The sequence below is a fragment of the Anabrus simplex genome, chromosome 3 (genome assembly GCF_040414725.1).
Source record: "Anabrus simplex isolate iqAnaSimp1 chromosome 3, ASM4041472v1, whole genome shotgun sequence".
NCBI lineage: Eukaryota > Metazoa > Arthropoda > Insecta > Orthoptera > Tettigoniidae > Anabrus > Anabrus simplex.
Window position 1 is genome coordinate 180,780,934 of NC_090267.1, and position 23,430 is coordinate 180,804,363.

At 38.0% G+C, this 23,430-nt stretch overlaps 1 protein-coding gene across 1 annotated transcript in view; it reads right to left on the bottom strand.

Moving 5' to 3' along the window:
- The window catches only part of LOC136866120 (centrosomal protein of 135 kDa), a 670,869-nt gene that overhangs the window by 145,141 nt on the left and 502,298 nt on the right, over positions 1 to 23,430 (bottom strand). Inside the window, exons 17-18 of the mRNA XM_067142807.2 lie at positions 18,768 to 18,921; positions 2,150 to 2,347 (exon numbers count right to left, since the gene is read on the bottom strand). Coding sequence (XP_066998908.2) covers positions 2,150 to 2,347; positions 18,768 to 18,921 — 352 coding nt within the window. The remainder of the gene's footprint in view (positions 1 to 2,149; positions 2,348 to 18,767; positions 18,922 to 23,430) is intronic.

A 23,430-nucleotide genomic window follows, 5' to 3' on the forward strand; every position in this document is an offset into this window, starting at 1 on the left:
TGTTTTTTCCTAGGGTTTGTTAGAGCTAACTCTTCTGCTATTGTTTTTAGTTTGGTGGTCAGTTCTTCTAATGTATTAGTGTTGACAGATCCTTCTCCTGTTTTCCTATTTATTCCCTATTATTTATTATGGTGATAGGGTAGATTTTTTTCTATTTTTATTTGGAGGTCTTTTCTTAACCCTTGGAGTTCATTTTATTTTGATCTTAACAACATAATGATCTGACCCTGAGTCTTTCCCACCTTAGGACTTTGGAGATTTCAAGATAGTGAAACTTATCCATGTAAACGCAATTCAGTTGCCATTCACCTTTTTGGAAATCAGGATGTTTCCAAGTTTTTAATTTGTAAGGTTTCCTTTTAAAATATGCTGATTTTGAGATAAGACTGTGGTTTCTGCATAATTCAAACAATCTTTGACCATTTTTATTCGTCCTCTTATGTGCTGGCCGTTTTCCAATTGTATCTCGGTACCTTCTTTCCTGTCCCAGTTGTGCATTGAAATTGCCAAGGAGAATTTTAACGTGTGATGGAGGTATGTTGATTAAAATTTCATCCAGGAGATCCCAGAATTTTTGTGCTTCTTCTTTATCCTTTAGGGTGTTATTTTTGTGATTAGTGAGAGCATGTGCATTGATAATTGTGTAGATTTTATTTGCATATTTCAGAGTTAGTGTTGCTAGTCTGGGGAACTGAGATTTAAATTCCATGACTGAATCTATGATTTTGAGATTTATTAGAAATCTATTACCAAACTGCGAACAGTTTTCATCACTCGTTTTCCAGGGATTCCTTTATACATCGGTACCCTTGCGATTCTGTTGGGTCTTTATCACTATTCCTTATTTCTTGAAGGGCCATGATTAGAATTTTATGTTTGTCCATGATCAACCTTTAATTTTCCAATTTGGCAGAAAGGGTTAACATTGTGTGTCGAGAAGAAAGAGATTTAAGTTAAATTCTTTGAAGTTTTTGTGTAGATTCTGGCTGTTGAGTTTTCTGATGCTCCGATCCATCATAATCTTCCGAATGACAGCCCATCACTTCCGAATGCTGTCTTTTTTTCCAATATATGATAGCAGTCAGTGGAATTCTTCTTCAAAAGACTTTTCATGGTCGACTGTCTAAGGTGTCACTTTGAGAGGAGAATAAATCCTCCAGTTACAAATCTAAATGTTATTTAGAAAGGTGAAGATGAGAGATGAAGGATGATTTTATGAAAATGTGAAGAAGGTTTTCTATCTTATTTCATCCTAGTTGTCTAGAACTGGGAGTAGGCATTTCCTCCATACCCAGCAAACATTATGTTTTCCCCGCCAATATTCGGGTAGCTGATTGCAGTGGTTTCCAACTGGGCGATAGAGTCACCACATCCCTACACCAAAATTAAATGTATTGCTATAGAAAAATGTGGAGAATGATTGCAATAGTTTCTTGTACATAGCACTAGGGGAATGAGGAGTGTGGATAGAGATCATTGGATTCAAGGTATTGCTATTGTGAATTTAATTGGTATCTTGTAGGCAATTGCTAACCAGGGATGGGTTAAGATTTAAGAATTTTTAAACAAATTGGTTTATGAATATTGAATATTGAATTTTCACGACCGCATTGTAATAGAAACAGACTTTCAACGTATTAGGTCGTGTTACGTACATTTAGCATGGACCCAGATTATTTACTGAGACCTATATGGGTATTCTTCTCCTCTGAGAATGATTGAGGCTGTTTTTTATTTATGAGAGATAGTACAAATAATTCTCTCCAGCTGAAATAATTCATTGATCCAACTGAACACAGCCTATCAGCAATGAATATGACAATTTACTCCCAAAAAAGTGACAAACTTCGTACCTGCTTAACTATAAAATAATTCAATAAATATTGTTTGTACCATACTTATTAGACCTTGAACTTACAAATGAAAGTTCAATAAAAACAGAACATGGTAAAAAGGACAGCATCTATATATGTTAAGTGCATGAAGAAAACAGAAGACTAAATTAAATATTTTAAATCTTCATCTAATTTTTGTGACTTAATCTTTTCTTCATAGCTGCATGGAAAACATCAAATAGGTTTCAATTTGAAAATTTAGGGAACATTCTTCCTGAAAAGATATGAAAGATCATGTAAAATGAATAACTAACCTGGGTTTCATAGCTATGGACAAGTGAATCTCTCATCTCCAACTGCTGTTCCAAGTCAATAATACGATCTTGAGCCTGCCGTAGCTGATTCTTTTTTTCATAAGCTTCATTCTCCAGACTGTGATTGTTTGATTCCAGCAAAGATGCCTCCATACTCAACCCACGGAAGTGTTCGAGCATCTCGCTTCTCTCACTTTCCTGTTGGACAAATGTAATACCTTACTGTCATAAAATAATAACCATTAACTACAAAGTGTTCTGAGCATTCAACTGATTATGAATTCCAAACATTTTAACTTGATAAACCAATAGATTAACTAACTCCATCAACTCTTGAAACATGGTAATAAAAACAATATTTTTTGATGATGATTTGGTTAAGACTCTTAACAGCTTTAGATTCTTACAATAAAATTTAACAAACCATAGTTAACTAGATCTTGCAATGAAATGACAAATGGACATTAAGTTAGTTCATCAAGCACTTGGGTAGTTTTAGGTTTAAGCCATATATTTTTAACTCAATTAATTTGGAAAATGAGATGGTGGTATACAATTTCTAATCACTAGATTGTGTGCTAAAATCCTGACCTCTCCAGACTGAGGGTTTATGACGCTGTTGATAGTGCTTCATCCGTTGGATGGGAATGTTAACTTTTGAGCAGATCCCTTGGTGTTGTTCAACTGGAGTAGGCTATGTGTCAACACAGGGTTTCCCCCTCTCCCTATCTGATAATCATGATCATCACACACAACCAGATATGCAGATTGCCCATAAGCATCAAATAGAAAGACCTACGCCGGACTTCTCCAGAGGCCAAACACACTCAATCAGCAGCTTGAAACAGAACCGTAAAAGCACAAGATTAAACCTTGCGGGCGATTAAACCTAAAGAAATCCTCGCTAGATGGCCAGAACACTTCTCAGTTCTGCTTAACACCAACAGTAGTGCAGTTCTCAACTACACTGCACCAAGAAATAGTGATATATGGTAGCCAAGCGCTCCATATCAGCAATTGGCAAGCTTAACAGGCTTAATACCTTTACAATACAATAATTATTTTTATGCTTTTCAAAATAACATATTAACAAAAATAATTACTGTATTGTAAAGGTGGAATGTTTGCTAAAAATTACAGGTTAACAATGAAATTTGTTTCTTGCAATGAACAGGATGTGTGGAGGAAGGAACAGTACCAGCTGACTTCAGATCTACCCTTATACATCCAACCTACAAGTAAAAGTTTGATGCATGTGACTGCAATGCTTATTGTGGAATATCTTTGCTCTTCATGTTTGAGAAAGTGTTTGCTAGAGTACTGCTCAAATGGCTGGAATTACTTGCTGAAATGATACTTCCTGATGGCCTGCTTTCATAAGCACTGAGGCATTGTTAACGAAGTGTTCTCCCTGTGTCATTTACAGGAGTTCACAAGATTGGCTGCCCCCCAACATTCCTCTCATTTGTCAGGAGTCTCCATGAAGAGATGCAAAACAAGATCTGAGTCAAAGGTATGCTTTCAGAAGGGTTTGAGGTCTGTTGAGGAGTGAAACATGTGTGTGATTGCTCCAACATTGTTTTCCACTTACATCATAGCTGTGATAAATGATGCACTGAGAAATGCTGACGGTGTCCACTGTTGGTATAGATGGAGGTCTCTTCACCCTGTGGACCTCTGAACCAGTAGGAAAGTGCAGTCTAGAACTATAAATGTGGCTACAGTTGAAGACATGAGAGTGGGACTTCAAGATAGCATAACTAGGTTCCACTACTCATACACCAAATTTGTACTCAAGATCAGTGTGACAAAGACTGAGATAATGGCCAGCAAGATTGAGCCTGAAGTACACGAGTCTGAGGAGTAATGCAAGTACATGAGTAACAGTAACATCTAGAAACCAGTTGGACATAGTAATTAACTGTTGTATCACAACAGCAGCAACTTTTTCCCATGACCTGCAGCTACACAGAAAAGGCTATTATACTCCCTGATTCTTCTATAAGCTTCCAAGACTTGGTGTCCCTATTGACGGCATATCAGTTACTGGTACTCGAGTCGGTAGTAAAAGTAAGATTAACGGATTATTTAAAATAGTGCAATTTTTTTGTTAAAAGTCAATATGGCTTTCTTCCACAACACATCTCAGAATTATATATGTTCCATGTAGTGACTCTGATGCAAAATTCCCCCGATAACAATAAAATTGCGGCAGGCCTCTTCACTGACCTAACAAAAGCCTTTGATACAGTTAATCATCCGCTCTTGCTGAATAAGTTAAGAGCAGCAGAAATATGAGGAATGGTACATCATTGGTTACAAAGTTACTTAATAGCAAGAAAATAATATGTATGTTTGAATGATGCAATCAGACTAGAAACAACAGTGACATTTGATGTCCCTTGGGGTTCAGTACTAGGACCAATACTCTTTCTGATATTTATGAATGATACAGAAAAACTGACATTATTTGGTAAATGACTATTATTTCCAAATATTTCCCCTCTTTACGAAGACAACACTGAAGAACAATAAAACTGGATAAAGTACAAAAGGCCTTAAAATACTCTCCTACAATGGGTCACTGAAAATAATGTTGTTTCAAATACTTCTAAAACTTAAAAAAAAATGTTTTCTCACAAGTCATTTTATGCAAAAACCTCTTTAAATAATATCCCTACTGGCAGGGCCTGTGCACTTTTCAATGATGACGGTGTTTTTTTTTTAATACATCGAGTTGAGCCTCTATGGACTGCGTGGTAACAACCAACTTCATTTTAGTGTCTTGGTCTTGTTCTTGTTCCGGCTTTGACTTCCTGCCAGTATCTTCTGAGCCCAGCGTCGAGTGCCTGTTTATGCTCTTCAAACAAAGGTCCTTTCCGTCTTCTGGAAGTTGATGGAATTTTGAAACCTTGATACTTGTTCACCAATCTTCTGAATGCGTTCCTGTCATGAATTTCTTGGTTTGAAATACCAATCTGCCTCAGATCTTTTTCGCATTCCTGGAACCATCTCGGCCTTGTCGCCTTAGATTGAATAAAATTCCATATTCTTTTCGTTAGTCAATCATCAGTCATCCTCAAGAAATGACCATAAAATAGTAGCCGTCTCTTTTTGATTGACGCTGTGAGAGGTTCTGTCTTGCTGTACAAATCCTCTTTTGGTCCCATTCGCCACTGTCCATCAATCCACCTGTTACCTAGGATTTTTCTTAGTATCCTGTGCTCTCTTTTTTCCAGCTGGTCAGCTTGACCTTTACTACTTAAGATCAAAGTTTCAGATGCATATAATCCCTCAGGTTTTACAACTGTGTTATAGTGTCGGAACTTGGCCCCTATACTCATGGACTTTTTATTATAGATATTGTTTGTCATTTGGTATGCCTGGTCTAACTTCCTCATCCTGACACTGATTGCTTCCTCTTCTAATCCATTCTGCTGGATGATTTCACCAAGATATCTGAAATTCTTGACACGACCAATTTTTGCAAGATTAGTGTTCATCCATTCAGGTCCATCACAGATGTTTGTCATATATTTTGTCTTTGGAATAGAAATCTGGAGTCTTACCTTATCAGCAACTTCTGACAGCCTATTGATCTTGCTGACTGCTGAATCTATGTTGTTAGCAAAAGTGGCCAGATCATTCGCAAAGGCCAGGCAGTCAAAGTACACCCCTTTGTGCTTAAACATGAATTCCATTCTTCTGTGCCATAAGGCCACAAACTTAGAAATTACCTTATCATCAAAGTCAGCCATATCAAAATGAGGTCTTCTGCAATAGAAATCATTGCCAGAGCAGAGTCATTCTTTGGTCAATATATTTTGTAGACATGCCCACATATAATAAAGATTTTATTGCAGCCAGTGGCCATTAAAATATGTTTACATGAGTAATTACATCAAACAGAATTTGGTTAGTCCCATCTGTTTTTTGCTATTTTGCTTTACGTCGCACCGACACAGATAGGTCTTATGGCGACGATGGGAGAGGAAAGGCCTAGGAAGTGGAAGGAAGCGGCCGTGGCCTTGATTAAGGTACAGCCCCGGCATTTGCCTGGTGTGAAAATGGGAAACAACGGAAAACCATCTTCAGGGCTACCGACAGTGGGGCTCGAACCCACGATCTCCCGATTACTGGATACTGGCCGCACTTAAGCGACTGCAGCTATCGAGCTCGGTCATCTGTTTTTTAGTACATGTCACAACATGATATAAGTCGCAAATCTTCTTGCACAGTACACATATACATTCCTTTCTCGGGGTGTGAAAAGTTTTGTTCGCACACACACGATGATGAAAACTGTGTGTTGCTAATCTAGTCACTATGTGCCTGAGTTCATAGTTTGCCTTCATCCAATCCATACTGGTCATAGCCTCTGTGGTGTAAAATGTTTCCTATCTATCTCCCTTTTTGGTTTGCAGCTCTGTTTGTAACTGGTTGAATGCATCTGTAGACGGCAATATTAGTTTGTGACGTAGTTCTTCTGTATAGAAGAGTTCTCTTGTCAGCTCGTAACATAGTCTTGAAGGAGTGAATTTGGACAAACATAATACCTTTTTCATGTAGATTGCTTTTACCTGATAGCCCACATAAATAAATGTGGTATCACAGGGCAAATAGAATGTGAGCAACTTGAATCAGTGAGCTTCAACAAAGCATACAAAATTGGCATCCCTTTTGACAAAAAAAAAAAGAGTTGATAGAAAAATCCGACGCTTGACCAAAGGGTATCATAGTAAGACGTTATATTTTTTGGAAATGCCCATATATATGTCAGTGACAAAAAACAATGCTCTGCTTTGGCTGTGGACATGGATGTTGTGACAATTATGCTGAGAAGCTTCATTTTTGTACAATGTAGATTTTAGATTATTTTCTACAATAAAAGTGAGAAGTGGTAGAGTTCTTTTGACTTGCCTGAAATCTCTCTGTTTATAATTAACTTCTAATTCTGTCTTATACAGTAGAATTTAATACACTTTCTAGAAAGGTGGAACAGAATATTTCATATCATTCAGAATATAATAGTGTTGAAGTTGTAATATGCCCAGTAAATGCAAACCTATCATGCACCTGGTGTATAACAATGTCACAGGCATTTTTCACTGCAATGGTTCTTGTCTAATTTACTGGAAGGCTTTTATTCAAATTACTGTAGTATGCGAAATCGCCTACAATCTATCTATCTCTTTACATTTTTCTTGTTTTTGCAACTGATTGCACAGTATGTCAATATGCAGCATTAATTTATGAAAAATAGACAACCAGAACATGAAAGTTGTATCCTAAAGAGCACGGCACAGTCCACTGGCTTCTTTTATGCTGATAGACGTTTTATCTTCTTCTACTCTTTGAAAGCACTCGATCAGTTTCTCCCTATTCTCACAAACTACATTCACTGTACGAATATTGCAGTTCTAGAAAATTATAACTGTCCAAGGGAGTCTAGTCTCCATCATTTCATTCAAGAGGCTACTTCTGTGAGATGAGTTGGAAAAAAAATGCAGATGGGCTACAGAAAAATAATTTGACTTGGGGATTGTATGAACAAGCCTTCTGTATAGTCAAATGTAACTGATATCCATAGCAATGAATGAAATGAGCATTAGGATAGTGCACTTTCAATTTTGCCTGCATACCCCTGTCCTTCCTCTCATCATGCTGGCTCCATCATAACCATGATAAATTAGTTTATGTGGTGTGTTGTTAACAATGGGATTCATTTGCTTCAACAGACACTCAACCCATCAACTTTCCTGTCGGTTGGATTCATGAACCCCTGAAACCTTTTGTGAACGTGACTCTCTAACTCAAATTGGAAAACAAGTACCATTTGGCAGTTGTTTCATCTACTTCTATTGCAACAAACTGTGATACTTGAATTTCTGAAGAAATTTGTTTATTACACAACATATAGTCGAAAAGTTTGTTCTGAATGGCCTTCACCATACCATTACATATAAAAGCTCTGGAAAAGTGCTCTTTCATAATGTCTATTTTGGCTGTAAAATTAATAAAACGTTTGAAAATTGCAAGATGTAGGAAATTTTCAGTTTCATCAAGACTGTGCAGTGCCACTTGCAAAAAACCCACTGAATTTTTTGCATTAAATAATTCTAACCTGATCATTATGTTTGTTGATTGATCAGTAGGGCTCGGATGTTTAGGAAAAGTCATATTTTTTTCTTTGTCTCTATTTTCTTGCCTGATTGGATTTTGGTGAAGATCAGGTGATTATTGTCTCAATTAAGTGATTTTTTACTTGTCGTATAAATGCATATTTTGGCCATATTTTGTCATAAGGTCATATATTGAGCAATTTTCGTAGAAACATCATATTTCGGTCATATTTCGGCGGTTTGGCAACAGCTGGAGCTGTGCAAAATCATCGTCAACTTTCCGAATGAAAACTAGTATTCATAAAACTGCTTTTCCGTATCACATCTGTAGTTAATACAAGTGGAATACTCTGCCTCTTCAATCAAGATTGCACAGGAATTGTTTTCCAACAGTTTGTCAGAATGTCTAGCATATATTAAGTCGAACTCTGGAATTATATCGGGTGCAATTACTCGTTTAGAAGCTGCTACCTTAGAAATTCATGCAAGTATTGAAATTATGAGAAGTTTTGAACATTCAGCACAACAATCACATGGAATAGTTGGCGTCAGTGTAAAAGTAAAACTTCAAAATGTGCTCAATCGAAGTGACGGTTTTCGCTGTGTGTGCAAGATAAATGATGTTCTTAGAGGATAAGGTACCAGTGCATTTCAAGATGAGTGCATACTCGACAGCAGTGATTTAATATTATTTAAATATGCACCAATAACGTCTTGTGACATACAAAGGAGCTTCTCTTCTTACAAGAATGTGTTAAGTGATAATCGGAGGTCTTTCGCGCCTGATGCTTGGAAGATGAATCTTGTCATATACTTCAATACCACCCGTGGAGAAGAATGAAAAAGTTATGTGAGTTTGCACTATTTGCCCTGCCGCCCTACCATAATATATCGAAAGACATCTACTTAATTTGTTTCGTGGTGCTCAGTTTAAACTTTAAGGCATTTGAATAATATTAATGTAATCTGAGCTCAAACATTCCAAAATATTTTAAAAATAGATTGATTTCTAGTTTACTCGTATTTCAAACCACCAATGAAGGGTCCAAACATGTTTTGACTTTTAAAATGTTGTATGGCCTGATAATCTTAGCGAAATTTGTAGGGCTTACTTTATAGGTATGTATTCACAAATGTTTGATAAGTAAATCGAGGACAATAGACTGTGAATAACTGCTAAACATGTATATTCAGAAAATTAATATGAAAGTAAGAATAAAGAATTTAGTTAACAAACACGTATCAAAGGATTTGCCGTTTCGATTTATAACTTATTTTAAAATGACCATATTTAGATTAATCATTTTGGGGTCATATTTTGTAATTTTTATGTCATATTTAATCAATTTTGAGGTCATATTTTGTCACTTTTGAGGTCATATTTGCTTGCTTATTTGGGCTATTTTTAGGTCTTAAACATCCGAGCCCTATTGATCAGCAATAAGCAAAGTCCAGTTCAGTCACTATATTAACTTTTCCTTACACAGCTACTGTCTGTGTGGAACTAGAATGAAATTGATGTTTAAGAGAGCGAGATGCTTGGTGTTGCTACATTGTATTATTCACAGCAAAGTCAATATCATATGTTAAAGATGTATTGCAGAATTAAAATAAGTATTTGCAGCAATAAGAAATATTTATCAATATCAAGAAATATAATTCCCACACAACAGTTGCCCAGTTACAATAATCATACTTGTCTTTTCCTATTTCAACTACAGTGTTTTAGCTCACTCTAACTGCAAGTGCAGTTCTAACACTTTATTTACAGAAATGAGAGGACTGTTATTACCTTTCTCTCATTCAAAGTACTCTCGTACATAACAAATAATGTCTCCGGTTTGTCCCTTTATAGGAATGCCTTTGCTGAAACGTTTCCTCTCTTCACTTTCTGCCATTGGAACATTGATATAGGAATTAAAAGATGTTTTTGAAGACTTTCGCCTGGAGGGTGGCATTGTATGGAAGTGAAACATGGATGATAACTAGCTCAGAAATGTGGTGTTACAGAAGAATGCTGAAGGTGAGATGGATAGTTCGAATCACGAATGAAAAGATAATGAATTGAATTGGTGAGAGGAGATTGAATTGGTAAAATCTGACCAGGAGAAATACACTGCTGTTGGTAGAAAGTGAAACACTCAGAAGCAATGGTCTGAAACATGCCAAAATCAGAAGACGTGTAGAATAGTGGAACCATAATAAGTATTTTAAATTGCAGAGAGATGGCATGCACGTAGGGCCAGCAGTGCCCTTCTGTGTGTGACCGGCCAGGACAGTGTTACGCAACACTCGGTCAGTGCGGAGCCGTCATACGAAGTGGAAATGTGTACCTAAGTGCCACTATGCCTCGCCGACATCACAGGAGAGAATATCAGCATGTGAGTGCGTTCGAACGGGGCAGAATGATAGGGCTCCGGGAGATGGATCTGTCGTTCCGTGACATTGCGGTTCGTACAGGGTACGCTGCTTCAACAGTGAGGCGAGGCGTATGTGGAACCAGTGGAGAGAAGAGGACTGTACACAGCGCCAACAGGGTACTGGACGACACAATGTGACCACAGCTCAAGATGACCGCCATCTTGTCCGCTTGGCCGTAATGGACAGAACAGCTCCGTCCACGGTGTTGGCTCGACATTGGAGCACTGCAACGGGTGTGAGGATGTATGCATCAACGGTTCGATGCCGTCTTCTGAGGGCGAGACTGGTGGCACGCATGCCATTGCGCCGGCTTCCATTGACCAGCAACCACCAACGCCGTAGACTGCAATGGGCACGTGAACACCGACACTGGCGTGCTGAGTGGCAAAATATAGTGTTTTCGGACGAGTCCAGCTTCAACTTGTCCTACAGTGATGGCTGCATACGCGTTAGACGCCGCTGTGGTAAACGCCATCGGGCAGACTGTATTGTTGAGCGGCATAGTGGACAAACGCCAAGTGTGATGTTTTGGGACGCAATTGCCTATAACATGTGATCTTGCCTCCTACGTCTTGAGGGCAATCTGAACAGCTACCGTTACATCAGGGAGGTTTTACAACCCGGGACACTGCCCTTCTGCAGGCCATTCCAGATGCCATATTCCAGCAGGACAATGCCCGGCCGCATGTGGAGAGGAATGTGCAAGCCTTCTTCGAAGAACGATGGATACCACTGCTTCCCTGGCCTGCCCATTCACCGGATATGTCACCCATTGAACATGTCTGGGATATGATTGGTCGGCACCTTATTCGCTCAAGTCATCCTGCAGCCACTGTTGATTTATGGACGTGCCTACAAACCGCATGGAAGGGTATTCCCCAGCAGTATATTCAGGCGCTCTCTGATTCCATGCCACAGCGTCTAGCGGCTCTGATTGCAGCGCGTAGTGGCGCTACGCCATACTGAATTTCCACGGTCACCATGCATGTACAGTTCTGTAATTGTAATCATTTATGTCTTGTTATGTCCCTAATATATGGAACAAATTGCATTGTGATCATAGCTCTCGGTCTTGGTGTTTCACTTTCTACAAACAGCAGTGTAGAAAGATGAGATACATGTTAAGACACGCAGGATTTTGCAGTTGGTTTTTGAGGGAACTGTAGGCGGTAAGAACGGTAGGGGTAGACCAAGGTTTGAATATGACAAGCAGATTAGAGCACATGTAGGATGCAACAGTTACGTAGAAATGAAATGGTTAGCACAGGATAGGGTAATATGGAGAGCTCAATCAATCAATCAATCAATCAATCAATCAATCAATCAATCAATCAATCAATCAATCAATACTGATCAGCATTTGGGGCAGTCGCCCAGGTGGCAGATTCCCTATCTGTTGTTTACCTAGCCTTTTCTTAAATGTTTTCACAAAGAAATTGGAAATTTATCGAACATCTCCCTTGGTAAGTTATTCCAATCCCTAACTCCCCTTCATATAAATTAATATTTGCCCCAATTTGACCTCTTAAATTCCAACTTTATCTTCACATTGTGATCTTTCCTACTTTTAAGAGAAGCCACTCAAACTTATTCGTCTACTATTGTCATTCCACGCCATCTCTCTGCTGACAGCTCGGAACATACCACTTAAAAGCAAATAAATATTCAAGTTTATTTATTCCACCTGTTCAATACATAAAAAAGATAATGAATTAAATAAAATTATAGGGACATGTTTTGCCCTTTAATTATGGGCATCTTCAGCCTTAATCTCAAAATGAAAGTTGATTAATCAGGTACCTGATTGTAATTACATATGAATGTGAAGGAAATGTTGGAAATGGTTGACAATAGTTACGAAATTCTTAATATCAGGCCTTAATAAAGTCTAAAATACATTCATAAAATTATACACTTTCTTGAATGTAGTTAAGACATTCTTGAAATGAGGCCTTAACGAAGTTTAAAATACAAGTAGTCGTGAGTTTATACACTAGAGGAAACTTTTGGATCTTAAACAGATTGAATGTCACTATAATAATCACATCAAGTGGGGTTTATAATAAATGTGAAGTGATAAAATTGTAGTTCTCTAGAAGCATGAGAGAAGAAGAGTGCTTGAAGGTAAGTTGCTGTGTTAAATGTTAGCAGAAAGGAACGGCTGTAGTCTCTTGTGTAGAGAAGTTTGGATTGAAGTCTGTAACAATAGGGGATTTACGTGTTAAAGAATGAATTTGAATGAAAGGAGAGTTTAAAGAGAAATCGAAGTGTGTAAAACCACTAACCTCTTTATTAACGTTGAAATTGGTTGATGTAAAGAAGATTCGGAGAGAAAACGTTGTGTGTAATTTCTTTTATTTTCAATTGTAATAGTATTAAATAGTTGCTATGGTAGCATTGAAATGACTGATATTTAAGTTACTAGTGTTATAGATGATGTGAGATTAATGGAGGAGAGGGTCAAAGCGGTGTGCTAAGTTTATATGTTATTGGCCGTGGCGGGTAACGGGAAATGAGTTCAATTCTTAGAACAATATAAAGAGAAACGATATCATCAGTATTAAGTGGAATTCAAATATAAGTTAGAACCAGTCTATAGTCTATCTTTTGTGAGGAGAAAAATTAGCCTTCCTCTTGAAATACCTAAACATGAGAATTATAACATGTAACATACCACTTAGTCGAGCAGCTCATCTTCTTTCTCCCAATTCTTCCCAGCCCAAACTTTGCAACATTTTTGTAATGCTACTCTTCTGTTGGAAATCACCCAGAACAAATCGAGCTGCTTTTCTTTGGATTTTTTCCAGTTCTTGAATCAGGTAATCCTGGTGAGGGTCCTATACACTGGAACCATACTCTAGTTGGGGCTTACCAGAGACTTATATTCCCTCTCCTTTACATCCTTACTACAACCCCTAAACACCCTCACAACCGTGTGCAGAGATCTGTACCCTTTATTTACAATTCCATTTATGTGATTATCCCAATGAAGATCTTTCCTTATATTAACACCTAGATCCCCAGAAGGAACTTTCACCCCATCAACGCAGTAATTAAAACTGAGAGGACTTTTCCTATTTGTGAAACTCACAACCTGACTTTTAACCCCGTTTATCAACATACCATTGCCTGCTGTCCATCTCACAACATCATCAAGGTCACGTTGCAGTTGCTCACAATCTTGTAACTTATTACTCTATACAGAATAACATCATCTGCAAAAACCCTTACCTCTGATTCCACTTCTTTATTCTTATCATTTATATATATTAGAAGACATAAAGGTCCAATAATACTGCCCTGAGGAATTCCCCTCTTAATTATTACAGGGTCAGATAAAGCTTCGCCTACTCTAATTCTCTGAGATCTATTTTCTAGAAATATAGCAACCCATTCAGTCACTCTTTTGTCTAGTCCAATTGCACTCATTTTTGCCAGTAGTCTCCCATGATCCACCCTATCAAATGCTTTAGACAGGTCCAACTCAATACAGTCCATTTGACCTCCTGAATCCAAGATATCTGCTCTATCTTGCTGCATCAAACCAGTCTAAGGACAGATGACTCAAACAACATCATCATGCGTACTATGCTGGAAGAGTCAAGTTTTGCGAGTCTCCTTTTACAAACAGCCCACATGTTTCCTATGGGATTTATGCCAGGAGAGTTCCCTGGCTACTCTAAAACACAAATATTGTTCTCACTGAAAAATGTTTTCACTTTCTTTGAACATGGCAAGCAGCCAGACTTACTAAAAATTTCGTCTCTGTCTGGAAACCTCTTCTGTAGCTCAGGTACAACTCTTCTCTGCAGTATTTGGATGTACTGGTTGGATTTCATCATCCCTTCAACTGGTACTAAGCGTCCCAATCCTACATGTGTGAAACACCCCCAAAACATCTTCTGCATGGGGTGTTTTACGGTCTGTTGCAAATGATGTGAAGTTGTTGCCTCATTATTCGCTTGGCCCACATATTGAACCCTCTGCCCTGCACTGAAAATAACTCTTACCAGAGAAAAGAACTGTCTTCCAGTACTCAATTGTGCGGTCCTGATGGCTATGTGGCCACAAAAGACGTTTCTTGTGCATTTCTGCTGTTAGAATGGGTTTCTTTACACGTTTGCAGGCTTTCCTTCCAGCTAACAGAAGTCTACAGCAAAAATTAGAAATGTGCAGATTCATTCCCCTTTCTCCCAATTCATGTGTCAAGTCCACAGCAGTTAGGCTAGGGTTTAATTTACTTCTTTTGAGGAGAAAACGGTGATCAGTTGGTGTCGTTTTCTTTTTCCTGCCACAGTTCCCCATTTTCTTCGATGAAATTGATCCAGTTTTTTGTACCACTGAATAATTCTATTTATAGTGCCTATACTGACACCAAATTTAGTCGCTAACTCTCTTTGTGTCATAAAACTATTTTGAAATAATGCCATAATCGTACTACACTTCCTGAGACTCGTATCCATTGAAGAAATAGGTATTATTAGCACCTCAAAGATCCTCCGAAGTGATTTGCTTCGAAATAAATACCGCTTTTATCCATAACAATCACCACATAAATTAAACAACACTGCATTAATAATGCAAATAACATGTAAAGAGCGTAGGAACTAAGTATAAGTCACGTGTAGCACACTGTCGCTAACCATTGGAAAAATAATTTTAAAATTCCATTGTTCCGATTAATTTGCACGGGACTGTATAACTATGCTGTTATTAAACACAGGCATACGTCTTTAGAGAAAATGTTTATGAATAACAGTACAATTATACATACAGACACACAAACACAAAGCAATCTTCACTGTTAAGAAACTGTTAGAACAGTAAACACCGCTGGGAAAAGCAATCTCTCTCACCACATGCGTTACAAAAGCATTGTCTTAAACTTTTCTTCCTTTCTCTTTGCTGGCCTGCGCTCTTTTGTGGTTAGTTGCATGTGACTGGTGAAGTTCTGGAGAAGTGTTTGTCTTTGTCCCTTTATAGGAATGCCTTTGCTGAAACGTTTCCTCTCTTCAATTTCTGCCATTGAATTAAAGCAGCTGTCAATCCCATTCTAGTTCCATGCGGATAATCATTCCATGCATGAATTATTACATTGGGAGGAACTTCCGATTCTTTAATATTTTTCTTTCAGGTGACCTATTTGAGATCTGTGACCTAGGTTTTCATCCAAGTCATGTCTGAATACCATTCACCAAAAAAAAAAACCACAACCATTTGTGTTCTAGTAGGAATCTACACTGTCATTAGTGCCCTTTCTATTGCCCCACATGTTCTAGTTTTAAATGAGGTGTTTGTCGACCGAATGTCTTTATTTTTGTCTCTGACACTTGCTAAATTGGTCTACTAAGAATATTCTCACAGAATTCATTGTTTTAGAAGTACTACAAATTTTATGTGTAACCTACAGGTTAATTACCTATACCTATGGGTACATTTGTGATATCCCTTAAGCAACTCTTTAAACGAATACTGTATATATGTATACTGCAAATGACAGATTCAATTTTAACTACACCACACTAAATATTATGTAATAGGATATTGACTAATTTCATTAGCCACCACAACACGCATCTCAGATGACAGATTCGCAACACTTGCATACGAAACACATGTTGAACTCGGCGTGATAAGCCTTTGTGTACTTCCGTTCTGAGTGGGCTGGCTTCATCGATGACCAAATCTCCCACTCTGTGCATTTTACGGAATAGTATGAAGATACCAGCAGTAAAGTCGAACATCTGTAGGAATGACTGAAACCTTTGATATCAAATCTGGGTTAAGACAGGGTGGTGTTTTGTCTCTTCTTCTTTTCATCACTGTGATGAACGAGATTCGGAGAAAAGTACACCAAACCATTGGAGGTAAGAAAATGAAAGTTATCTTGTTCACTGATGATATATGCTTGTGGGGAGACTCTAAAGAAGACCTTCAAGAACAAATAAACTCCTGGACAGAAGCTACTAAAGAATATGGACTAATCTTCAGCCAAGAGAAAAGTGAGATTATGGTCATGAAAAGATATGGACAACCAGTGAGACACACTGAAATAGACGGGAAACAGCTACAGATGAACGATCAATTCAAATATCTTGGAAGTGTTATCTCTGATACTGGTTCTACTGAGAAGGAAATTTCCCACAGAATTCAGACAGGTAGCAACTTCTACAAAATAGTTAAAGACATAATATGGAACAAGAAAATACCAATAAAATGTAACAGTCATATATGAAACCTATTACGTACCAATCCTGACCCAACATGGACCATGAGAAGTAAAGATGTCAGTAGAATCCAGGCAGCAGAAATGAGATTTGTCCTTAGCGTGATCGGTAAGACACAGAGGGACAGAGTCCGTAATACGGAAACTCACAAGCAGGCTCAAGTTGTAAGACTGCAGGACAGAATAACATTGCAGCAACTGAGATTGTATGGACATATGCGGCGCACGGAAGATAACAGATTACATGTAACTAATCTCATGTTTAGACCCGTATTGAAATTTGCATACAAATTTGTATTTTTGTATTTGTATTTTGTCATTCAGTCTGCTCGTCAAATCAAGACCAGTTCGAGGAAACTACCATTAGTTGCATTTTACCGTTTACAACTAATAAATTACAGAAGCATGCCTCAAACCAACACATGAAGCAGAATATTTCCAATGCATTTAAGACTTCAGGCTTTAGACACTATTGAGTTTTTTTTTTTTTTTTTTTTTTGCTAGTTGCTTTTTGTTGCACCACCACAGATAGGTCTTATGGTGACGATGGGACAAGGAAGGGCTAGGAGTGGGAAGGAAGCGGCCGTGGCCTTAATTAAGGTACAGCCCCAGCATTTGCCTGGTGTGAAAATGGGAAACCACGGAAAACCATTTTTAGGGCTGCCGATAGTGGGGTTCGAACCTACTATCTCCCGAATACTGGATACTGGCCGCACTTAAGCGACTGAAGCTATCGAGCTCGGTATTGACTTTTTGACAGAATTTAAGACTCAAACTGTAATACAACAAGTCAACTAACAATTTTTTCAAAAAACAAAGAACTTGAGAATTTTAGCCAAATCTCATTATTATGAAGATATTACTGTGTTTTGGATGTCAATGTTATTAGAATTAATGTATATCCCAATTTTAGCACAGTCATTTTAAATTGTTAAACTGTCCATTGTGTCTACAAATGCCTATGTTCACATATTTTAACACTTAGTTTCTGGAATCATAATTAAGTACAAATTAGTACAAATTAACAAATTAACAATGACAGGTTCTAACCTTGAGATAAATTACAAAGGTTGAGGATGCTCGAAACCAAGCAGAACATGTTCCTTTTTAATGTAGTGTTGTAGCAATATGAATTTCTAACAACACAAAATTAATTGTATTAAAAAGGTAGTATAGAAAAATAAAAAATACAAATTTGCATGCAAAAGATAACAGATTACCGAAACAAATGTACGGTCTAAAACTTGAAGACAAAAGACTAAGAGGGCGACAAAGACTCAAGTACAAGGACGTGGTGAAGACCGACATTGAACAGCGAGGACATACTTTGGAAAGCACTGAAGAAGGAGAGAAGTTCAGAGACCAGAACTGGCGGAGAAGCCTCGTTCGCTGACCCATCGCTTAAGATGGAACGACGTGGGATATTATTATTATGATGATGATGATGAAGTGGATTCTATGCAGGCATGAACAAAACCTACCCACAAAAGAGACAACAGAGAAAGGCTGCAGCCTAGCTAGACCGGCCCGTAAGCAGCCCACCAGAGAAAGCGTACTATGCATCAGACGGAAATATTGCCCCACTGGCTGCATGCTGTGCACGATACCAAAATTGAGTACTTCATCTTTCACAGCATCAGTACATTTAAAACTATGCAATAATAGTACTTAGCTGGAGGGGCAAGTGCCCCTCTGCCCGTTAGAACCATCTGCTACTGGGGTAAATGCATAGATGTACAGTGTCCTTTAAAAGTGTAAATGTCTGCTCCTAAAGAGAGAGCAAAGGTGAGAGGTTACAAAAGGGTGAGAGAATGTGTTTGTGCAGAGCAGAGAAGGATATATAACCTACCTTCTGAGCTAAAAGATCTTCGACACGTCTAATTTCTGATACATAATCCTGGAGTTGGCGTTTCAAGGCTTCACACTCCTCCCGAGCAATATCTAGGTCACGGGCTGTTGCTCGACAGTCCTGGGTTGCTGCTGCCAGATCATCTTGTAGGCGCCTACAATTAGCAAGAAATCATAAAGTAAAAGTAAGCATCACATAAACTATATTTCACAGTTAAATCTTTAATCTCAATAACTGATGAATATTTACTGATACAAGGAACATTCCTATATGCGCCCACACATTCCATTGAATAAGATATACAAGCAAACTATGTACAAGATGTATTACATACCCATAACAACTTACGGAGCAGAAACTTGGACAATGACAAAGAAGGATGAGAGTCGAAGACAGGCAGCGAAATGAAGTTCTTGAGGAGTATGATACACAAGAGTAGAAGAGACAAAATACGGAATGAGAAAATCCGGGAAGAAATTGGAGAGGAAAAAATGAATGATAGAATAGAGAAGAGCCGACTAAGATGGTTTGGGCACATAAAGCGAATGAGCGACGAAAGAATGCCAAAAAAGGTGATGGAAATGCAAATCCAAGGAAGAAGAGGCCGTGGATGACCACGATTAAGATGGAAGGATACCATCCAACGCAGCATTATAGAAAGAAACCTGGACTGGGACACAGTGTTGGAGGAGGAGTGGTGGAAAGACCGAAGAAAGTGGAGAGGAACCATATTTGCCCCTACCCGGCTACAGCTGGATAATGGGAAATGATGATGATGATGATGAAGATATACAAGCAGTGCATTTGACGAAGGAGTCATACACCCTTTTCTCGGAAAAAATCTTCAGTAAATGATGATGATGCTAGAGGACAATTTTTTTTCATGTCGCACTAACACAGACAGGTCTTATGGCGATGATGGGATAGGGAAGGAAGTGACTATGGCCTTAATTAAGATAGATCCCTAGCATTTGTCTGGTGTGTAAATGGTAAATCATGGAAAATCATCTTCAGGGCTGCCGAAAGCAGGGTTTGATTTAATATTAAGAACATATTTGGTCCATATTGAAAGGAGACTATAACATACAATAAAGGAGAGTAGAAATGATCCACCTTATATCAATACAAAATATGTTGTTAATACAAGATCGCAATATTTTTATGTACAAATGATCCACCTTGTATCAACACAAAATATGTTGCTAACACAAGATCACAACATTTTTATTTTATTTCATATTTTTTAAATTTTATTTAATAAAAATGTTGTGATCTTGTATTAGCAAAATACTTTGTATTGATATAAGGTGGATCATTTGTACTCTCCTTTATTGTATGTTAGTGGGGTTTGAACTGACTATCTCCTGAATGCAAGCTGACAGCTATGTGAGTGGTGGTGGTGGTGATTATTGTTTAAAGAGGAAGTACAACTAGGCAACCATCCTCTATATAACACTAATCAGAGAGAACAAATGGAAGGGATCCGACACTTCGAAAAATGAAGGTATTAGCCAAAGAAAGACAAGGGCCACAAAGGGCGTGAAAATGAAAGACTCCCTAGCCCTCGGAGATCTAATAGCGTCGGGGTCGGAAAAGAACAAGATTTGACCCAGGGAGGTCGGATAGGATAAATGAAAGTGAGGAGTCTGTCACAAGTAAGTGTAAGCAATGCCATGACTCAGCTAAGGGCCCTGTGGTCACCAACCCATGCTCCAAAGTTCAGAGCCCTTGGGGCACCTTTTAGTCGCCTCTTACGACAAGCAGGTGATACCATGGGTGTTATTCTACTGCCCCCACCCGCAGGGGGAACACAGCTACGTGACCCAAACCGCACAGCCACTTGCTCGGTATATTTGTTATTTACACTATAAGGTCATATATGGTAATAAGATGATAAAAAAGGTACTGAAGAAGCACATGATCAGAATTTAAACAAAGCAGATTACACAAATTGGGACTGATGAGGATGGATAACGGAGTAACACATTTTTGTCCCGATGACCCAGCTGATACAGTCCTGTAAGAGAACACTGCCAGGATTACAGTGATGTCATCAATGGCAGGTGTAGCAGAGGACTCCTTCAGTCTAGCAAACCCATGCATGTAGAGATAATAATAATAATAATAATAATAATAATAATAATAATAATAATAATAATAATAATAATAATAATAATAATAATAATAATAATAATCGTATGGCCTCAGCTGCCGTTTTGCAGACATTTCGATTTGACGCCATCTGGCTGTCTGCTCGTCAATTTCGACGTTCCGGTTTACTCTGTCTGCCATCTAGCGGACCTAGAGTAAACCGGATCTCTCTTGGGCGTCTATGGCTGAGATTGAATTAATTTTGTCGGGTAGATACCAAATGTATCACCAGAGATCTTTTACATGCCGACATCGTACGACATGGAGTGTCGAATGGACTTTTTTCCGCCCTTCAAAAATCCGACTACCTCTGCCGGGTTCGAACCCGCTATCTTGGGATCCGGAGGCCGACACTCTACCACGGATCCACAGAGGCCAATTCAAGATACATTTGTGTTTAAAGAGGTTGGTATAAATGACGTAAAACAAGTTATGTATTCTCTCAGATCAGATGCTGCTGGACACGATGGCATACCTCTGTCTTTCTACAAATATATCATTGGTGCCATCCTGCCGATCGTAACACACATTATTAACTACTGTTTAACCCAAGGAATTTTCCCTATGGCGTGGAAGGATGCCCTCGTCATCCCAATCCCAAAAAAGGATGGACCCAGTATTCCTTCAGATTACCGACCTGTTTCTATCCTACCACCCCTGTCCAAAGTGCTGGAACGCCTGGTACATGAGCAAATCCTTACGTACTTACATAAATATGCTTTACTCGACTCATACCAATCAGGCTTTAAGAAAAAACATAGTACCATGACAGCTCTGCTGAAAGTGACAGATGACATTAGATATGCAATGGACAACAAACAAGTGACAATACTTACTCTTTTAGATTTCAGTAGCGCATTTGATACTGTCGATCCTAGGTTGCTTCTTTCCAAATTACAGTCCTTAAACTTTAGCCAGAAAGTTCTGGAATTTTTCTATTCTTACCTCACAAACCGCCGGCAGTGTGTGGTTGCAAATAATAATAAATCAACGTGGCGAACAAAAAATATTGGTGTTCCACAAGGGTCAGTCCTAGGCCCTCTCCTATTCACTTTATATATAAATGATATCACCAGATCAATTAAGCACTGCAAGTACCATCTTTATGCTGATGATCTGCAAATTTATTACCACACTAGAACTAATAATATACAACAAGCAATATGTAATGTAAATGCTGACCTTGAGCAAATTAATAGCTATGCAATTAAAAACAACCTTAAATTAAATCCCCATAAAACGCAAGCCATTATCATCGGTACATCAAAGAATCTTCACATTTTAAAACAAAATTGCATTCCTCCCGTAACTTTAAATAATACTGCTATACCTTATTGTGAATCAGTTTCTAACCTTGGTGTTATTATAATGGAAACTCTAAACTAGTCAGCGCAAGTTAAGAATATCTGCAAAAAGGTTTATTGTGGCTTGCACCCCTTAAAACATTTCAGAAATGTATTCCCTCGATCACTAAAAATTCAACTTGTTCGGTCATTATTATTTCCCATTTTTGACTTCTGTGATGTAATTCTTACGGATATAACAAAAGAATTAAGCTTGAAACTACAACGCACTCAAAATGCTTGTCTTAGATATGCTATGGATTTACAGTATGACGCTCGAGTTTCTCCCTACTATAAACAATTATCTTGGTTACGACTAGACGACAGGCGTAAACTATATGCAAATACTCTTATGTACCAGGTACTTTCGGAAGACATCCCTGCTTATCTCTCCAGCAATTTTCGTCACCTTGGTTCTTTACATCTCCATGATACTCGCTCAGTGTCCCTCCTAGAAATACCTGTCCACCGAACAACCACATACCATCGATCATTTACTATCACCGCTTCGGGATGGTGGAATGCTCTTCCCAAAGACATCAAGGATGCTGCATCAAAAAGTATATTTAAAACCTCCTACCAGCAGTTCCTCGTTAAGTGCTTCCAGCAAGGCACAGTACCTGTATGAGTGGAACGAGTGATTGTGTGTGAAAATGAGATGAGATTATTGCACAATAAATTAAATATTGGTTTAATATAATAATTTAAATTAAATTAAAAACATCCATATTGTATTTACAAAGTAGAAGTAGTCTAAAAATAACTAGTAGTAAGTACAGTATTTAACTTAGATCTAGTCTTGCAAGGATACAATTAGTTACATTTTCATTTAGTATTTTTATTAAGCTTACTAGTATTTTTACATTCTTATTTCTTTTGTTGTGTATTGAATTTTTTTTTCCCCTCAAACCTGTATTATGTAGGCAGTTACTTTTTCTTTCATTCTTCTTTGCATGTATATATTCATATTTTTGTCTTACAAATTAGTGTTATTTGTAGTTCTTAGTATTTTAAGTTAATCAATGTCATTGTATGGAATAATAATAATAATAATATGTGTGTGGTTAAGTGTAAGAAAGGGCCAAGAGCCCTAACTTCGCCACAGAAAATAAAGGCTTTATCTATCTATCTATCTATGAAAAGATTTCAATACAATCACCTTTTGAGGG